The sequence below is a fragment of the Brachionichthys hirsutus genome, chromosome 16 (assembly GCF_040956055.1).
Source record: "Brachionichthys hirsutus isolate HB-005 chromosome 16, CSIRO-AGI_Bhir_v1, whole genome shotgun sequence".
In the NCBI taxonomy this organism is placed as follows: domain Eukaryota; kingdom Metazoa; phylum Chordata; class Actinopteri; order Lophiiformes; family Brachionichthyidae; genus Brachionichthys; species Brachionichthys hirsutus.
In genome coordinates, this window is record NC_090912.1 from 11663018 (window position 1) to 11680683 (window position 17666).

Sequence of the window (17666 nt, forward strand, 5' to 3'; positions counted from 1 at the left end):
CAGTCAAACAGTAGCATGTATTACAGTACAAGTACAGTCAAACAGTAGCATGTATTACAGTACAAGTACAGTCACGCAGTAGCATGTATTACAGTACAAGTACAGTCGAACAGTATTATGTATTACAGTACAAGTACAGTCAAACAGTAGCATGTATTACAGTACAAGTACAGTCAAACAGTAGCATGTATTACAGTACAAGTACAGTCACGCAGTAGCATGTATTACAGTACAAGTACAGTCGAACAGTATTATGTATTACAGTACAAGTACAGTCAAACAGTAGCATGTATTACAGTACAAGTACAGTCAAACAGTAGCATGTATTACAGTACAAGTACAGTCAAACAGTAGCATGTATTACAGTACAAGTACAGTCAAACAGTAGCATGTATTACAGTACAAGTACAGTCAAACAGTAGCATGTATTACAGTACAAGTACAGTAAACAGTAGCATGTATTACAGTACAAGTACAGTCACACAGTAGCATGTATTACAGTACAAGTACAGTAAACAGTAGCATGTATTACAGTACAAGTACAGTCACACATCCTGTCTAAGAGGAGCATTTCTTGCGGTCTTGTTTCTGTTGAAAGTCCTTAGTACATAAATCATTGACAATTAACAATACAAATTTAACAATACAAATAAAAATAATAAAAATAAAACATAAAAATAAAACCAATATTCGATAACTCAATTGATGCAAAGTAACATTAGAAAAATAAAATGATTTTACACCACCGATTCAAACTAACAATAAATCTAAAATAAATTACACCACCGATGCAGAACGACAATGAATGACAATAGATTACATAAATTACAATAAATTACAATAAATTACAAAGACACTTCATATGTGCAACGTAGGTGGACAAAAAAAGGGGGGTGGGGGGGTTTGATCCGGAGAGATCTCCATTTCTGTCCCCCTAAAAGGTGCTCTCCATGGTGGCCTTCTACAGAGCCCCCTGGAGGGCATCCTGGCGTACTGCATCACGGTGCGGTGCGCCGCGTGCACCGCAGCGGAGCGGACGGGGAGAGTTAGTGGGGGAATGGCACAGGCCGCCTCGAGGCGTGACAACTGCTAACTATTCAAGCTTAAAGCTTCTGCCGAGAAAGATTAACTTCTCATTTTCTGTCGACACACAGCTTTATAATTATCCACTAGTCCATCGGTAACTTTGACAAGGAAGCCTGAAGTCTTCCCAAACAGGAAGCTGTAGTGAGGTGGGCGGGGCTTCCTTCCAGCTCAGGCTTCTCACTAGCATTTGCCAGTGCTGCGAGCTACCAGAGCCCCTCCCTCTCAGTCCGACCCTCAGCGGCGGCCGTGCGGAAACTCGCCCAGGACTTTAGTTCCGCACAGAGCGCTAAGATCGTGCTAGTAATAAATTTAATGAGGGAAAAAATGGTTAAAACCGAAACGGTGCGCAAGTGGACCGAACCGAAACGGTTCGATACATCCCGTGAACCGTTACACCCCTACTAATGAATATGTAGACACACCCTCCCGATTAGTTACCCAGCCAATAGCTGAACCCAGCCCTTCCTGCTGTGTCCCTCCAGGTTGCCCCCTGCTGACCACCAACGGTCTCTCAGGCCTCATCCAGCTGCAGGAGCTGGAGGAGCTGGAGCTTACCAACTGCCCCGGCGCCACCGCCGAGCTCTTCAAATACTTCTCTCAGCATCTGCCCCTCTGCATGGTCATCGAGTAAGACCACGGACCTGCATCACCGATCGACCGACCGACCGACCGACCAATCACCACGCTTCTTCCTCACGCGATTCTCAAACGCTCGTCAGGAGACTGAACTTCTCTTATTGTACCAGACTCATTCCTCATGCCCCCCCCCCCCCCCCCTTACCCTCCACACGCCATTGAGCAGGCCAGACCCTGAAGGTGATTGGATGGCATTTGAGCTTCATGTGAGACGTCAAAGTGAAGGGGTTGGCGTGACAACCGTTCTGAGAGCAAGGTTCTCTTTCAGGCTGGACAAAGGGAGGAGAGAGGAGCGCTTCTCCTCTCTCTGATTGGTTCTCCTCCTTTAGCTGAATGGATGCTGAGGCAAGAGGCTCGGAAAAGGGGAATGAAGGCTTTTGTGTTTGAGCTGATCTGGTTGGATTCACATACATGCTCATACACTGTAAAGACGCGCACACACACACACACACACACACACTGTATATTAATAAGGAAAACGGCTCTCGAGCCTACAAGTACTGACATGTTTCCATCACTCTGTGTAATATAACTGCAGTTCTTCGTCTCACAAGGTGTCAGGGTGGAGTTTTCTCTTGTTTTCAGAGAGACACATATACCAGCTGGCGAATCGGACAGAACTGAAGGTGTACTGGTGAAGGTGAACGACGGAACTTCCCTCTCGCTCTTTCTCTCCATCTCTGTGTAAAGTCACAGCATCCCATCTTTTTGGGATGCCGCCAACTTTTCCGTCTCTGTGTGTTGAAATAACTGATTAACACCGGTTCACAGTGTTGGACTTGATTTACTCACTTTTTCCTGTCATTTTTTAATTTCAATTTTTTTTTTTTACATTTAATTTACGGGTACGGAGGATAAGCTATTTGAAACTGTGAATGTTGTGTTTTTAAAATTGATCTGTGCGGCTGATGCAGTGCAGCACGGAAGCAAAGCTCAGTGGAAGGCAGGAAGGACAAGACTTTAACGACCGACGGGTTCTGCTGAGGACAAAATGTCCTCTTGTAAAATAAGGAAGGCTCATACTAATGAAATGACTGTGGGGAGCCAGTTAATAAATGATGTTATTAGGAAGCAGGGGGCCCAAAAAGCATCTTTTTGAATAGATTTTTCTTGAATTCTACTTTGTATTCTTTCCATGAAAAAACAAAAGCTGATTTAAACAGGGGTTTAGCGTTTGGTCCCGAAGCTGCACCGTGTGAGCCCGCGGTCAGAAGACAGGGGATTTAATACAAAAGGTGTGAACTCCGAGTCAGGCTTAGAAAGGATCCGGGTCTCGGGACCATTAGAATCAAAAGCAAAATGATTTAGTACCCCCCCCCCCCCCCCCAGAGACAGAAAAACGTGGATTTGTTTAGCTCAGTTGATGCACATCCTTGAATTAGTAATGTGACAATAATTCCTGCTGACATTGCTGGTTCCTAAAGTCGTTCCAAGCTAAACGTAACATCTGAGACGGAAGCTGCAGTCGTGCAGAATGAAGCTGAGAAACAACAGTTCTTGTTCGCTGTTCTCACAGTAAGAATCGCAATGAAGACGCCTTCATGGTGTCTTTGTGCTGTTATGTCGACCCGGGTGTGTCGGCAGGAAACCAGCCCCTTCAGTGTTAAACGTAGGACCGAATCGCTGCAGAGCTCCGGGACGAATGTTCAACTTCATCTTAAAGTCCACGGGACGAACGCGACAGTCTAGAGGCTGATCCGGAAGCATTGCTGTTACAGCATCCCCGCTCTTCACTGGGGAACCGGCGTGGCGCTGATGGATTCTGTGCCTGCTCTGACTCTTATCCGGATCAACACCTCCGTTTGACTGCATATCAACAAAGGCAGACTGTTTATCGGATGGATCTAGTAATGCTCGTTGAAATCTGCAAGAAAAAAAAAGATTCTGATTAACAGCTGATAGGATGCAAGGGATCGTCGATGACATCATCGGCAGAGGCTTTACGCGGTTAGAGATGATGTCAGACATGACAGTCGGCACGTGTTACATCAGTTAGTGGCAGGACAACGTTCCCTCTGATGCTTTCAGGGCGTTGCACCGTCACCATCTTCACCAGGTTCTGGCTGTTGCCTTTTGGCGTCTGAAGACAGGCACATGTTCGACCCGGTCTCCCTTTAAACCCATAAACACCAAGCACATTTGCTACTTACACAAGGTGCGCGTTGCGTCTCTGGGTCTCGAACCAAACCGTAGTAAACGGTGTGTTTCTGTTGGTTTCCAGTACCACCTAACGAATGCTCAGACTACCCAACTACCCATTACAGCGAGCTAAACTAGGCTAAGCTTCAGCACACTACAATACTGTACTTACATACTGCAACAAAAAGGAAAAGGAAAAACTGTTCATCGGAAAATATATCGAACACGAAATCGCGTTTTTAATGACAGCCGGCGTGCGGCGTGTTGCTTCCCGTGTGCCCTCGTGTGTCCTGACTGCCAAAATGGCGACTGGCATCGTGTGGGTCTGCATTAGATTGTGCCAAATGCATCTGCAGCCGGCCATCAAATGCGTGTGTGTTTGCTTCAAGCTGATCAAAGTAGAAATGGACCGAGTGTGTGCTGTACTGACGGACCGCGCATGATTTAGTTTTTGTTTCAAGGTCATCTAGAGGTTGTTCTCAATCTCTTATTTGTACATAAGTTTATTTATTTATTTGGATTAATTTGTGTCTTATTTACATGATTTATTTATTGAAGAATTTCCAAATATTTTGCTGTTTGTATGAAAATTGCATCAAATGTAATCCTGAATTATCAAAAACATTGATCTTTTTTTTTTTTTTTATTGTCTGACATTTCAGGCCCTTCGGTGAAATGTTCTAATACGCATCTACCATTTACACTTTTAGACACGAGTAACAATTAACATGATGAAGACTGACATGACATTTTTAAATCAGTGCACAGATTATATTTTCCTCTGTGCTAGTGTGTGTCAACTTTGTATCTTTGTTGGGTCTTTCACTGAGAAGGGGGTAATCAATGGTGACAAGTTATATTTACTGTCATTGTCCTGAATGTGAAAATACAGAGTACGATATGCATAAAACGCTGATGCCTGAGACTGACCTCTGTTTGAGCTGCACCGTCTCCTGTTCGCCGACTGAAGCTTAAAAAAGGATCCGTACACGTGTTGAGGCTGATCCACCGAGCTGGCCGAGGGTCTCCAGCAGTTTGCTGTGAAGGAACTATACCAGGGGTGGGCAAACCTTTTGACTCGCGGGCCACAATAGGTTCTAAAATTTGGCAGAGGGGCCGGACCAAGAACAGATGGATGGAGTATTTGAGTGAGCTAATATAAATGACACATGAAAGCTATTGCATTAAAGGATTTGGCCTTTTACAGGTAGCATTACAGGGAAAAGGTCAAATGAATGAGCTTTAATTATAATACAATTTTATTTAATAATATAATTTGGACAAGTTTGGCGGGCCGGATTAAAAAGACCAACGGGCCGCATATGGCCCCCGGGCCTGGGTTTGCCCATGCCTGAACTATACTAATAAAACAAGAAAAGAAAATCCATCCATTGAGTTGAAGCAAGGGTGGAGGGAGCTGAAGACGCTGGGAAGTGAGACAGGACAAGTCACCAGCTTGTAAGGAGACAAGCGACTCTTCACACCTAGTGGGACGAGTGGGACGAGCGACAGCATCCAGCAGAAACCGACTCATCCGTCAGTCATGTTAGCCCAAATACATTTTCTGGCTCTGTCAATAGGTGAGTATATTTATCTGAACATGAATGTACCCATACGGCAGAAAACGTCCAATGCCTCAAATGCACGAATGAAAGAATTAAGGAACTAATTAAGGAATGAACAATTAAAAAAAAGTACCGATCAGTCATTAATTGATCCCCAGCTGAGCTCTATAGGCATAAATAGCTCTCACATCCAGACTAGTCAGAAATGTTATCTTTCTCTTGATGATTGAATTGGTTCTAATGAGCAATTATATGAATCTGAATGCATAATTAAATGAAATTATTTTTTTTATATAGCACTAGCTCATAACAGGAAGTCATCTCAAGGCACTTTACAGGTGGAACCAAAGACCTGCAGGGAAAGACAGAACCCAACTTGGCCCACAAGAGCAAGCACTTTGGTTCTGTCCAAGGTTTCTGCCTGTTAAATGGAAATGTTTCCTTGCCTCCAAGGCTTGTGGTGGACGCCCATCTGTCTGGACAAGTGAGCAAGCAAGACAGAGGCAGCAAACAGTGATACAATGACAGGGACAGACAGAGCCAAGGACAAATAGGGGGAGAGACAAAAGCAGAGAGAGGGAGAGAGAGTGAGTGCATCGTGCTGCTGCATTCATCTGGGACTACTGGAAGTGTTTTCTCCCATAGGATAGAGATCAGCCAATGGGTGGCAATACCATCTCATAAATGGCTCGAGCTCGTCCCAGTGAACACGTGTCCGGTTGATGACTGCGACAAAAGATACTAAAAACGTCTCGCAGTTCACATGTTTTTCTTAGTGAGTGTCACGCTTCACTTCTGCAGTATCTTTTGTATCTTTTTGATGTTAACACGAAACCTCGCCCTCACATGCAAATTCTCAAATCGTCTTAAAACAAACATACACGGTGAAAAGTAATGGACTTTAAATGCTCTCGTCTGCTGATGAAGAGCCGCCATATGGCAAGCAGCATGGCCCATCATATGGCCTCACCCTCCCACGAGCTTCTCCATTTTAGAGTTTTACATGTATAGTGAAACCTCTGAGCTGAATTTGATCTATATAAGTACCACCACTGACTCATTGCTGCCCACTCTGGTGTGAAGAGGGATTACCCGCTGGTCGTTGATGCCAATTCTGGAGTTTGCTTATTTCCAGTCAGCAAGGAATGAGAATGAAAATGGATGCTCTGTCTTCAGTCATGATCTTTGTGGGTGAGTGTTGAAAGAAGGGCCAGAAGGAGCGTTCATTCCTGAAAATGGTCTCAACTCAGGGCTAAAACGTGTCCGAGAAAAACGGATCTGAAGTACAATGTAGTCCAGCATCATTCCAGAATTAACATTGGTCACATGTTGCTAATTAACCCGGTTGTGTGTCTGAAGTAACCTCAGGGTAATCTCTTAATCCCGATATGAAGTGTGAGAAGAATTTGCCCAGTCGTTCTCCTACGGCAGGTCGACTCAACCTGAACCTGCTCGGGTTAGACTCCGCCTTCGTTCGCGTGTCTTCGGTTTGCCTCGGCTCCACCCGGGTGTTCAAACTCCGAAAATCAGTTTGACGTCCGAGGCATTTCAAACTCAGTTTCAGTACAAAATGTCTTTCGCTTTCACGGTAACGTCCGTTCGCTTTCACGCTAACGTCCGTTCTCTTTCAGGGTAACGTCCGTTCTCTTTCACGGTAACGTCCGTTCGCTTTCACGCTAACGTCCGTTCTCTTTCAGGGTAACGTCCGTTCTCTTTCAGGGTAACGTCCGTTCGCTTTCACGGTAAGGTCCGTTCTCTTTCAGGGTAACGTCCGTTCTCTTACACGGTAACGTCCGTTCGCTTTCACGGTAACGTCCGTTCGCTTTCACGGTAACGTCCGTTCTCTTTCAGGGTAACGTCCGTTCGCTTTCACGGTAAGGTCCGTTCTCTTTCAGGGTAACGTCCGTTCTCTTTCAGGGTAACGTCCGTTCGCTTTCACGGTAACGTTCGTTTGCTTTCAGGGTAACGTCCGTTCGCTTTCACGGTAACGTCCGTTCTCTTTCAGGGTAACGTCCGTTCGCTTTCAGGGTAACGTCCGTTCTCTTTCACGGTAACGTCCGTTCGCTTTCAGGGTAACGTCACGGTAACGTCCGTTCTCTTTCAGGGTAACGTCCGTTCTCTTTCAGGGTAACGTCCGTTCTCTTTCAGGGTAACGTCCGTTCTCTTTCACGGTAACGTCCGTTCTCTTTCACGGTAACGTCCGTTCTCTTTCACGGTAACGTCCGTTCTCTTTCAGGGTAACGTCCGTTCTCTTTCACGGTAACGTCTGTTTGCTTTCACGGTAACGTCCGTTCTCTTTCACGGTAACGTCCGTTCTCTTTCACGGTAACGTCCGTTCGCTTTCAGGGTAACGTCCGTTCTCTTTCACGGTAACGTCCATTCTCTTTCAGGGTAACGTCCGTTCGCTTTCACGGTAACGTCCGTTCTCTTTCAGGGTAACGTCCGTTCTCTTTCAGGGTAACGTCCGTTCTCTTTCACGGTAACGTCCGTTCTCTTTCAGGGTAACGTCCGTTCTCTTTCACGGTAACGTCCGTTCTCTTTCACGGTAACGTCCGTTCGCTTTCAGGGTAACGTCCGTTCTCTTTCAGGGTAACGTCCGTTCGCTTTCAGGGTAACGTCCGTTCGCTTTCAGGGTAACGTCCGTTCTCTTTCACGGTAACGTCCGTTCTCTTTCACGGTAACGTCCGTTCTCTTTCAGGGTAACGTCCGTTCTCTTTCACGGTAACGTCCGTTCTCTTTCACGGTAACGTCCGTTCTCTTTCACGGTAACGTCTGTTCGCTTTCACGGTAACGTCCGTTCGCTTTCACGGTAACGTCCGTTCTCTTTCACGGTAACGTCTGTTCGCTTTCACGGTAACGTCCGTTCGCTTTCACGGTAACGTCCGTTCTCTTTCAGGGTAACGTCCGTTCGCTTTCACGGTAACGTCCGTTCTCTTTCACGGTAACGTCCGTTCGCTTTCACGGTAACGTCCGTTCTCTTTCACGGTAACGTCCGTTCGCTTTCAGGGTAACGTCCGTTCTCTTTCACGATGTTAACATTAAATACAGCGAGGTAAAACAGAGCAGGCCTGGATTAACGGCGGCAGGTCACTGCAGGCAGACGCCACGTCTGAGCGAGTTTGTCTCGTACTCAGAGAGCAGAAACAGACGCGACACGGCGGCCAGTTGGCTTTGCAATTATTCCTGCTCTGTGACAGATCAAATAAAAAGCGTCATCGTTCATCATCATAACGTTTTATTGGATCTGCCACCCTTTTCTGTAGCCGTGAACCTTTGCTTCACCACTGAAGACCAGCCCGTCCCGCCTCAGTCTTTTGTTATTTCCTTATTGATTGAACTGCAGAAGGATTCTCTAACCTCCGTCTCTGCATTTTGGGGATCACACCTTTTGAGATCCAGAGTTGAACGTTAAAGACACGTTGGGCTTGAGTCTACAGTGAAGCGGCACGCATCACGGAAAGGCTTGCAGCTGGTTCCGTAAAGTCAGTGCTCACCTGTTTATGCTGAGCATCTCTCGCTACTGCCGCATGTCGGTCTCTCGTTACTACATGTGCGTACAAAAGAATCATAGAATGCAAAAACTCACTAATCAGATATAGTAACCAAGTATAAATGTATTTACATACAGCGGGGATAATGACATGATTACAAAAATATATCTGGGGGGGGGGATATGATACCAATATAACATATAAATATATCCAAGACACATTTAGTGATCAAGTGGTGCAGCAGATGACGGGGCCTGAACCTTTATTGGTCCAATTCAGGCACTGTATCTATTTTCTATGGTGAACTTCATTCGACGGGTTTCTCCTAACTATTACAATTAAACTCATTGTTCTGTAAGTGAGCCTTCTGTGAGAGCTGAACACAGGATGCTGGGCATAAATCTACTTCTATGACATCACCAATTTCATCCATTGAACACTTGTGAGGTCCGACAAGTGTCGGCAATGAAGGCTACGCTGTCCACATACTTTTGGCCATTTGGTCTGCCAGATCCTGGCCCATTCTTGCAGAAGACATACAGTACATGTGTTCACACTCAAAGGGAGAGAGTTATATGTGGACCATTTCATGTCTTGATGTCAAGATTCTAGATAATCTTTTAGTTAAAAACTAGTTTGTCTCGTTATAAAAAAAGAAAATAAAACAATGACACAATTCTCTGCCTATTCGGTGCGAGAAAATAACGCCGGCCATCTCTCATTCTCATGTTTGCGTTTCTCCTGATGGGGGTTGATGGAGGAATCGGAGGTGGCTTCCTTATTCACGTCCATCTGGAACCCCTTTCTCCAGCAGCCAGGAGGACAGGTCCAGTTCTCTGAAGTTCTTGTTGCTCTCATTGAGCCGGCGAACACGGTAGGACTCATAGTGAATATTGTGTGTGACGTCTTTCAGGTCCTGCAGGTGAGATCTTTGGAAAAAAACAAAACAGAAAGACTCCAGTTTACTATAATTTTGAAAAGTCAGATTCCAACTTAACTAAAGTCTCCAGAAATTCATTAATGTCGCCTAAAAACAATATAATTAAATTAATAAAATGAAGAATTCAGTTTTAGCAAGAGTTTGTACATCCATCCATCCCTGCATTTCTCATCTACAGACACATTTCCTCCTTCCGGGTCCCGGGTCTGCAGGAGCCTATCCCAGCTGACTATGGGTGAGAGGCTATGCACACTCCGGACAAGGCACCAGCTCAGCACACAAAAGACAAACACACACACACACACACTCACTCCTACAGACAATTCGGTGTAGAACAAATCACCTAAGCTGCTTTTACGAGGTAAACCACAAAGATTTACCTCGACTCGTTCAAGTTAGATTGAAGATGTTTTACCTCTCATCCAAGAGAGAGAGAGAGAGAGAGAGAGAGAGAGAGAGAGAGAGAGAGAAGGCCAGCATCAGAAAGAATGAAGCAACAGCAGACTCACCTAATGAGTAGGTCTCTGAGGTTAGCAAACTCACAGTGGGCCACATTTTCAACTGGAAGGAGAAGAAGATTAACGTTTGATTTTGAAAAGTGTCTCAACATAGGAAACAGAACACCTGGAGGAACACCTGGATCTGAGGGTCGACGACTCAGACGACAGCCTGGAGACTGAAATAATCTGCATCCATTGAGGCTACAAGGATTTACTTACCGTCTACATAACATGTGCTCCTGTAACGCTTTTATTAAATATTGGTATTACCTGTTTTATGTTAGTTTTTACTCTCTTTATGGTTTTTATTACTGCTCATTGTTACCTTTAACTACAGGGGCTCGTCGACTTACGACCACCATTGGTTCCGAGGGTTTTGTCGCAAGCCAATTTGTTCGTAAGTCGGCCCCTGTTAAATTAATGTTAGTACGATTTCCTCTCGGTAGACATCGTGGGTGAGACAGAGGAAACTGTCGCACACTCGATTCGCTCGCTTTCAGGTATGTCGTAATCTTCAGATTTCTTTTCCCGTCAAGATTCCTCCAGCAGTTTTTCCTTAATCCTGCTAACAGACAGACAAATGCTGGTGGAGGTAACAAACCCGTTGATGCTCCGATGTGGAATTGACTACGCGTGTCAGAAATCTCTATCTATAATACTAAAAGCACAGCAGGCCCAAACACAAGTGTACCCACATTAAAAAAGAAAATCGCGATAATATCCGCAGTCCTGATCCCATCCAGATTAAATTTAAATCCCATCCAGATTAAATCCTTTGACTGCAATGATACCGAAAGTTTCAAAGTGATCCAGAATGCAGGATCTCTTCTGGATCATCACCAAAATAAAACCATCTGTTCCCGGGTACAGATCTGTCTGTAACCGTTTCAGTCGTCTTGCTAACAGACAGACAGACAGACACATAATAATAAGGACTGAAGCCAGACCTTCAATGATTCCCCACTTTGTCTTCCGGCCCAGCACCTTGTTCCCGTTCACCTGGTGCTCCCTGTCTGTTCCCACGACAGCAAAGGGAATGCGCTCCTGGAAGGTAAGATTCTTCATTCATTATATCCGGTAAGATTCACTATCCTGGTGAGATTCATCCATTAAATGTAATAAATAAATACCAAATAAATAATTGTAATAAAATCAGTGACTTGAAATGTTATTTAACCCTTTAGAGCCCAGCGGATCCTATTTGAGATGCTTGGCCTTTCAGGATTTTGAGACTTCTACATCACAAGTTTTGATATATATATTTTCTCTTTTCAGGATAAATTAATTCTAATATTCTAAAGTTTGGCCTGATGGCGGCGCTAGAGGACAGGTCAAGGTTTCCTTATGAAGGGGCTATTTATGTATTCAACAAATAAACAACGTTTTTACACAAAAACTTGATCAACAATTTTCTGTAAATCATTTCCCGGGTATCCCTGGGATCAGATTGACCCCCCAAGGATAAAATTATATTTGAGGATAACAGGAGGGTTAAGCATCGACTCAGTATTCATGACATGGAGATATTACCCTGATTCTGTTGTTGAGGATGCGTTCTTCTGGATCCTCATCGTGCTCTTTCTGGGGATACACAGAAATCCCATTGGCTGCTAAGTCTTGCCTTATCTGTCAATAAATCACAAGTTCAGCATACTTTAGGCAAAGGTCAGGGTGAAGTGGAGAAGGTTGATTTGCTGTGGCGACCCCGGACGGGACAGGCCGAAGGGGCAGTCGTAGGTCAGCCTGAACGCTCCACACCACGGCAGGAAAGTTAAGCTCGACTTGTTGGACACCTGAAGCTCATCAGGTGAAGCCGAGAGCGCTTCCTCACCCGCTCTTTGAACTCCTCTCTCTCCTCAATGGTGAGCGTGTCAGCTTTGGCAATGACGGGCACAATGCTCACTATCTCCCCCAACTTCTTCATGAATCGGACATCGATGGGGCGCAACCTGGAAACGGAGATCCATCGCTGGTCAAGGAAGTCCACAGTTTATGTCAAAGAGGAACATGCGACAGCTTAGCTGTGTCAATGGAGAAGCAATATAGGTCTGCTTCTGAAACGATTTACCAAGGTCAGAGGTCGACGGAAGTTGTTATGAGAATTAACAGAAATGAGAAGTTGACCTGTGTCCGGTGGGGGGCAGGAAGTAGATACAGCACTGGACCCTGCTGTCGGGGATTCTCCTCTTGCGGTTGACATGCAGCTCCTCTGTCAAGTATTTCTCATACTGCTCATTCACATAGTTCACTATGGGCTCCCAGCTACAGAGGGGAGGAAGGAAAGGTTTAATAAGGAGCATTTCACGTTAAAACGTCCACACATTTTATGAAATGAATCCAAGTGATTCAAGTTATTTCAGATAAGACTCTGTTGTTTTATTCAAGTGTCGTTTTTTTTTGTCACTTTAACTTCCAGGAGCTGCTCAGAGCAATTATTAAATGTACCATGAAAAACAGCGCTCTGTGTCAATCAGCCAGAGTCACATCAAATACATGTCAATTGGTGGTTGTTGATGAATGAAGAGAACTGCTCAAAGGTCAAACATACTTTAGGTCAGATGGTTTGGTTCAGAGCGAAGGCTGAAGGGACTAAAGTCGCTTTCACACCAGAGCTGTTTGCTCTGCTTGAAACAGACCAGAGTTCGTTTCCTCGGATAGTCCGCTTCGTTGGGGCAGGTGTGAAAGCTCATCCGAGCTCTGGTGCGGACCAAACAAGCGAACTCTGGTTAAAATGTGGGTCTCGGTTCGCTTGCAAGGGAACCCTGGTTCGGTTTGTATGCGGTGTGAAAGCTCACCGGCCCAAACACAGGACCAGATGTAGGTAGTAACGCTGTACGGCAGGGGTGTCAAACTCATGTTCTCCAAGGGCCACATTAGCATTATGTTTACCCTCCAAAGGCCAAATGTAAACCGTAACACAGTAAAAATGTAACTAAATGTAATGTAATCTAATGTAAAATAAATGTAACTACTCCTTAACATGCTGTTAAATAACTATTTATTGTTTTATTTAACTCTTTAGCCGCCACAGTAATTACAATAAAATATTCAGTTTTGATGTCACTTTTTTAAAAGGTTGTAACTTAAACATTGTTAGCGATAAAGCCATACTGTAAATGAGAAAAATCATAAGTATGAACCAAAGTTTGTGATGGGAATAAATTAACTTCTAATAATGTGGAAAAGTTCCATTCAAATGCAATCATCACGCAGGAACAAAGATAATCGATACAAAATCAAAGCAAAACCAAAAAGCCACCACCTTGTCTTGTCACGGACATGCAGAAACCAAAAAAACAACCAAAGTGGGGAAGATAAAGAACATTCCCCGAGTCAATGCCAAGGAAAAGACGATCAGTTCACTACTTAAGTTACAAACATTGAATATTCAATTGTATAGTTGTAAAAATATATGGATAGATTATTGCTGTTATTATAACATAAATCCAATTGATCAGGTTAAGAAAACCACACTACTCCACGATCAATAATCAAACTTATTCAAGTCAATAATATTAAATAATAAATAAATAAAAATATAATCCAACACAAGTTATGGCATTAACTTTGTTCAAAACTCTTTTGTCACAGTTGAGAGGGGCAGAACTGCAGAACAACCAACAAATGTGGGCTGTTAAGAACATGTGTGATGCAGCATTTTACAAAAACAAATGTCTGCACACAGCTCTCGGGGGCCACAAAAAATAACCTAGAGTGCCACATTTGGCCCCCGGGCCTTGATTTTGACATGTGCTGTATGCAGTGCATCTAGGGTAGAGGAAGTACAGCGCACCCCAACCCAAAACAACCAGGGGAGAGGGAGGGACTTGCCCTCCTCCTTTGTCCAATCACAGAGCGCCCCTTTCAACCATGTGATGCTGCTCAGAAAGTTCGGTTCACTTTAGAAATCATAGTGTGAAAGCAGAACCGGAACAAGTGATAAATGCAACAATGTCAGCTCCCAAATCGAACCCGAGTCCGCTCGGTCCGGTGTGAAAACGACTTGTGTTTCATTGACATGAATACACAGTAAAATCCATGTTGCTGCAGTGGATGCTAGTCTGAAAGCTAACCGACGTGCACTTCCGGCACCACAGTTTGTACTTTATCCACACAAGTTCTAGAGCTACATGTTCAGCAGCTTCCGAGGATGTGTGCTCATTTTAATAGCATCATGAACAGGTGTTTGGTCAGGCTGTTTTTATTCACGTGATCCTACTACAACCGGTCACGCGATGCAGCGTCTCCTCCTGTGCCTCGTCGCTCTCACCAGTTCTCGTTGTTGATCTGGTCTCCAAATCCAGGAGTGTCAATCACTGTCAGCTTCATCCTCACCCCCTTCTCCTCAATCACTGGAGAGAGGACAGAGAAGGAGAAGGTCATCAGCGCGCACACACACACACACACACACACACACACGTTCAGTTTCACTCTGACATGTAGAAGCAGCCTCACTTCCTCATCTCTGTCCTGATCTCACAAACGTCCTGTCTGACCAGAAATAAAGGACCGTCTAACCTTCACTGTCCCTCTTATTGTCTCATTTCTAATCCTGTCCAACCTGGACACTCCCAAGGAGAACCTCAGCATCTTCATCTCCTCCACTTCTAGCTCCGCCTCCTGTGCCAAAATCGGTCCAGAAGATAAGTCCTTTTACAGCAGCACATTCACTGCTTAGCCTCCTTCACCATTACGTCTGTTGCTTCCTGAAGTAATCTGGGTTAGGGTTAAACAGTTCTCAAAATGTGACACCCAACTTCTGGGCCAACACCATATTAGGCTTCTTGCTGCGATGCGAGGACAGACTCCAACAGCAGACTGTAAAGGTTTCATTTATACTGGCCAACGCGCTCGACGTTTTAAACGCTACACAGTGTGGACCATGTAAACGTGACGTGTACTTATACACGTCAGAGATGTGAGCGTGCAGGAGATGATGCTTATGGAGGTTGTCACAGACATTCTGGGAGTGACAGTGTGTCGAAGAGAGAGACGGTGTCATTGTGTGTGTGATTCATGGCTGTACCGACAGTCAAAGGGGCCCTACTATGGCGACGGGGCTGCCGTTGATGCATCTACACATCCCATCCTACCATCACGTCTCCAAGTGGGCGAGTGTGACGGTGCGGCGTGGACTCACCGTGGCTGACTGTGTGCAGTTTGACTGTTTTGGAGATCTTTTCTTCGTAGTTAGGGGTGCAGGACTTCCGACTGACCTTGGACTTGAACAGAGTGTTGATCAGCGTGGACTTGCCCAGACCGCTCTGACCTGGAGACGCATAGAACCGGTGCTTTACTGTTCTAGATACACGTGACGGAGAACATTATCAAACCTTACACTCATCTTCACGTGGACAAATACAAATTACTGGCATAAAAAGCTCTCTATCAGAAGACTTAAAAGACACGCAACTTCGGCCCAGGTCGTTATTGGAAATGAGAATTAGTTCAAAATTAACTTAAAAATAAAGAAAGAAATAAACTCACCTACAATACTAATTATGGTTTTAAAGAACTCCCCTGAGCTATCAGAGACATACATTCCAAGGGATAAACACAGTCTATATACAGTATAAACACGGTATATATACAGTATATACAACTGAAGCGCAATCTTCACAAAGTGCAACAATAACGAGAAGACAGAAAGCGGTATTTCTTTGTGTGATCCTCACCAACCACCATGACGTTGAACTCAAAGCCAGCCTTGATGGTCTTGTTCCTGATCTGGTCCAGCACGGCCTCAATGCCCACGTACCCAAACAGGTCGCTGCCCTTGATGAAGCTCATCTGCAATCCTGGCACAAATGGAACCAGCTCCACCTTCACCTCTGCCTCCATCTCTCTCTTCACCTCTCCTTCAATGCCCCTCCCTTTGCCTTCCACCTGTGGACCAATCACAACACAGCCCTCCTCTTTCTCTGTTGTGTTCATCTCGGGGCTCATGTGGCCTGGACGTCTTGGGTTGGGGTCGTCCTTGGTTTGGCCTATGATGACTCTCTCCTGGTCCTGTCTCTCCTCCAACGGGGTGAATGTTTCCATCTCCTGCTCTCCTGCAGAGTCAACAGAGTTTCAGTTCATACAACGTCTCAGTGCTATATGGTAGAGACACGTTGTAGGCTGACGTGATCCGTCATGGATAAGGATTTTACTGTGAAGCTAAGTGGTGTGCATCTGTTTTGTTTGTTCTCTCCCGCCCTCCCTCATTCTGTGTGTGTGTGTGTGTGTGTGTGTGCATGCACATGTCGTCTATTCTGTGCTGTAAGAGGATTGGAAGGCAGCAACTATCTCTGGACAACTGTGTCACTGTGCTTGATTACACACTCTGAAATTCACTGAAACAAGTCGATGTTTCTGCAAGACTCAACAAGCTGTAGCAGTTCACACATACACACACACACACACACAAACACACACACAGACACACACACACACGCACGCACACACACACACACACACACACACACACACACACACACACACACACACACACACAGGATTTTAGTAAGTGTTAGTCCGCATAATTTAATCAGCTATATATATCCAACACTCCCGTCACTGAAAGAGAAGAACTAATCCTCATCAGTCAGGACAGATGGAGGAGAGGTACAGGTGAAGGTACAGGTATAGGAACAAGTGTAGGATCAGGTGTAGGTACAGGTACAGGTGTAGGATCAGGTGTAGGTACAGGTGTAGGATCAGGTGTAGGAACAGGTGTAGGATCAGGTGTAGGTACAGGTGTAGGTACAGGTACAGGTGTAGGATCAGGTGTAGGGTCAGGTGTAGGTACAGGTGTAGGTACAGGTGTAGGTACAGGTGTAGGTACAGGTGTAGGTACAGGTGTAGGTACAGGTGTAGGATCAGGTGTAGGTACAGGTATAGGAACAGGTGTAGGAACAGGTGTAGGATCAGGTGAAGGTACAGGTGTAGGAACAAGTGTAGGATCAGGTGTAGGTACAGGTACAGGTGTAGGATCAGGTGTAGGTACAGGTGTAGGATCAGGTGTAGGAACAGGTGTAGGTACAGGTGTAGGATCAGGTGTAGGAACAGGTGTAGGTACAGGTGTAGGATCAGGTGTAGGTACAGGTACAGGTGTAGGATCAGGTGTGGGTACAGGTGTAGGATCAGGTGTAGGAACAGGTGTAGGTACAGGTGTAGGTACAGGTACAGGTGTAGGATCAGGTGTAGGGTCAGGTGTAGGTACAGGTGTAGGATCAGGTGTAGGTACAGGTGTAGGTACAGGTGTAGGTACAGGTGTAGGTACAGGTGTAGGATCAGGTGTAGGTACAGGTATAGGAACAGGTGTAGG

At 45.1% G+C, this 17666-nt stretch overlaps 2 protein-coding genes across 2 annotated transcripts in view; one reads left to right on the plus strand and one right to left on the minus strand.

Annotated features, from left to right (window-relative positions):
* Nucleotides 1-1717, plus strand: part of fbxl16 (F-box and leucine-rich repeat protein 16) — a 17290-nt gene extending 15573 nt beyond the window's left edge. Inside the window, exon 7 of the mRNA XM_068750386.1 lies at nt 1569-1717. Within this exon, the coding sequence (XP_068606487.1) occupies nt 1569-1717 (149 nt within the window). The remainder of the gene's footprint in view (nt 1-1568) is intronic.
* A 7400-nt stretch (nt 1718-9117) lies between these two features.
* Nucleotides 9118-16158, minus strand: septin12 (septin 12). The gene is made up of 9 exons (XM_068749540.1): nt 16033-16158; nt 15498-15626; nt 14628-14709; nt 12482-12619; nt 12189-12306; nt 11888-11983; nt 11305-11401; nt 10367-10418; nt 9118-9846 (listed from the first exon to the last, which is right to left on the minus strand). Exons 1-9 carry the CDS (start codon nt 16145-16147, stop codon nt 9696-9698), a joined length of 978 nt encoding a protein of 325 aa, XP_068605641.1. The 5' UTR covers nt 16148-16158; the 3' UTR covers nt 9118-9695.
* Between the last annotated feature and the right edge of the window lie 1508 nt (nt 16159-17666).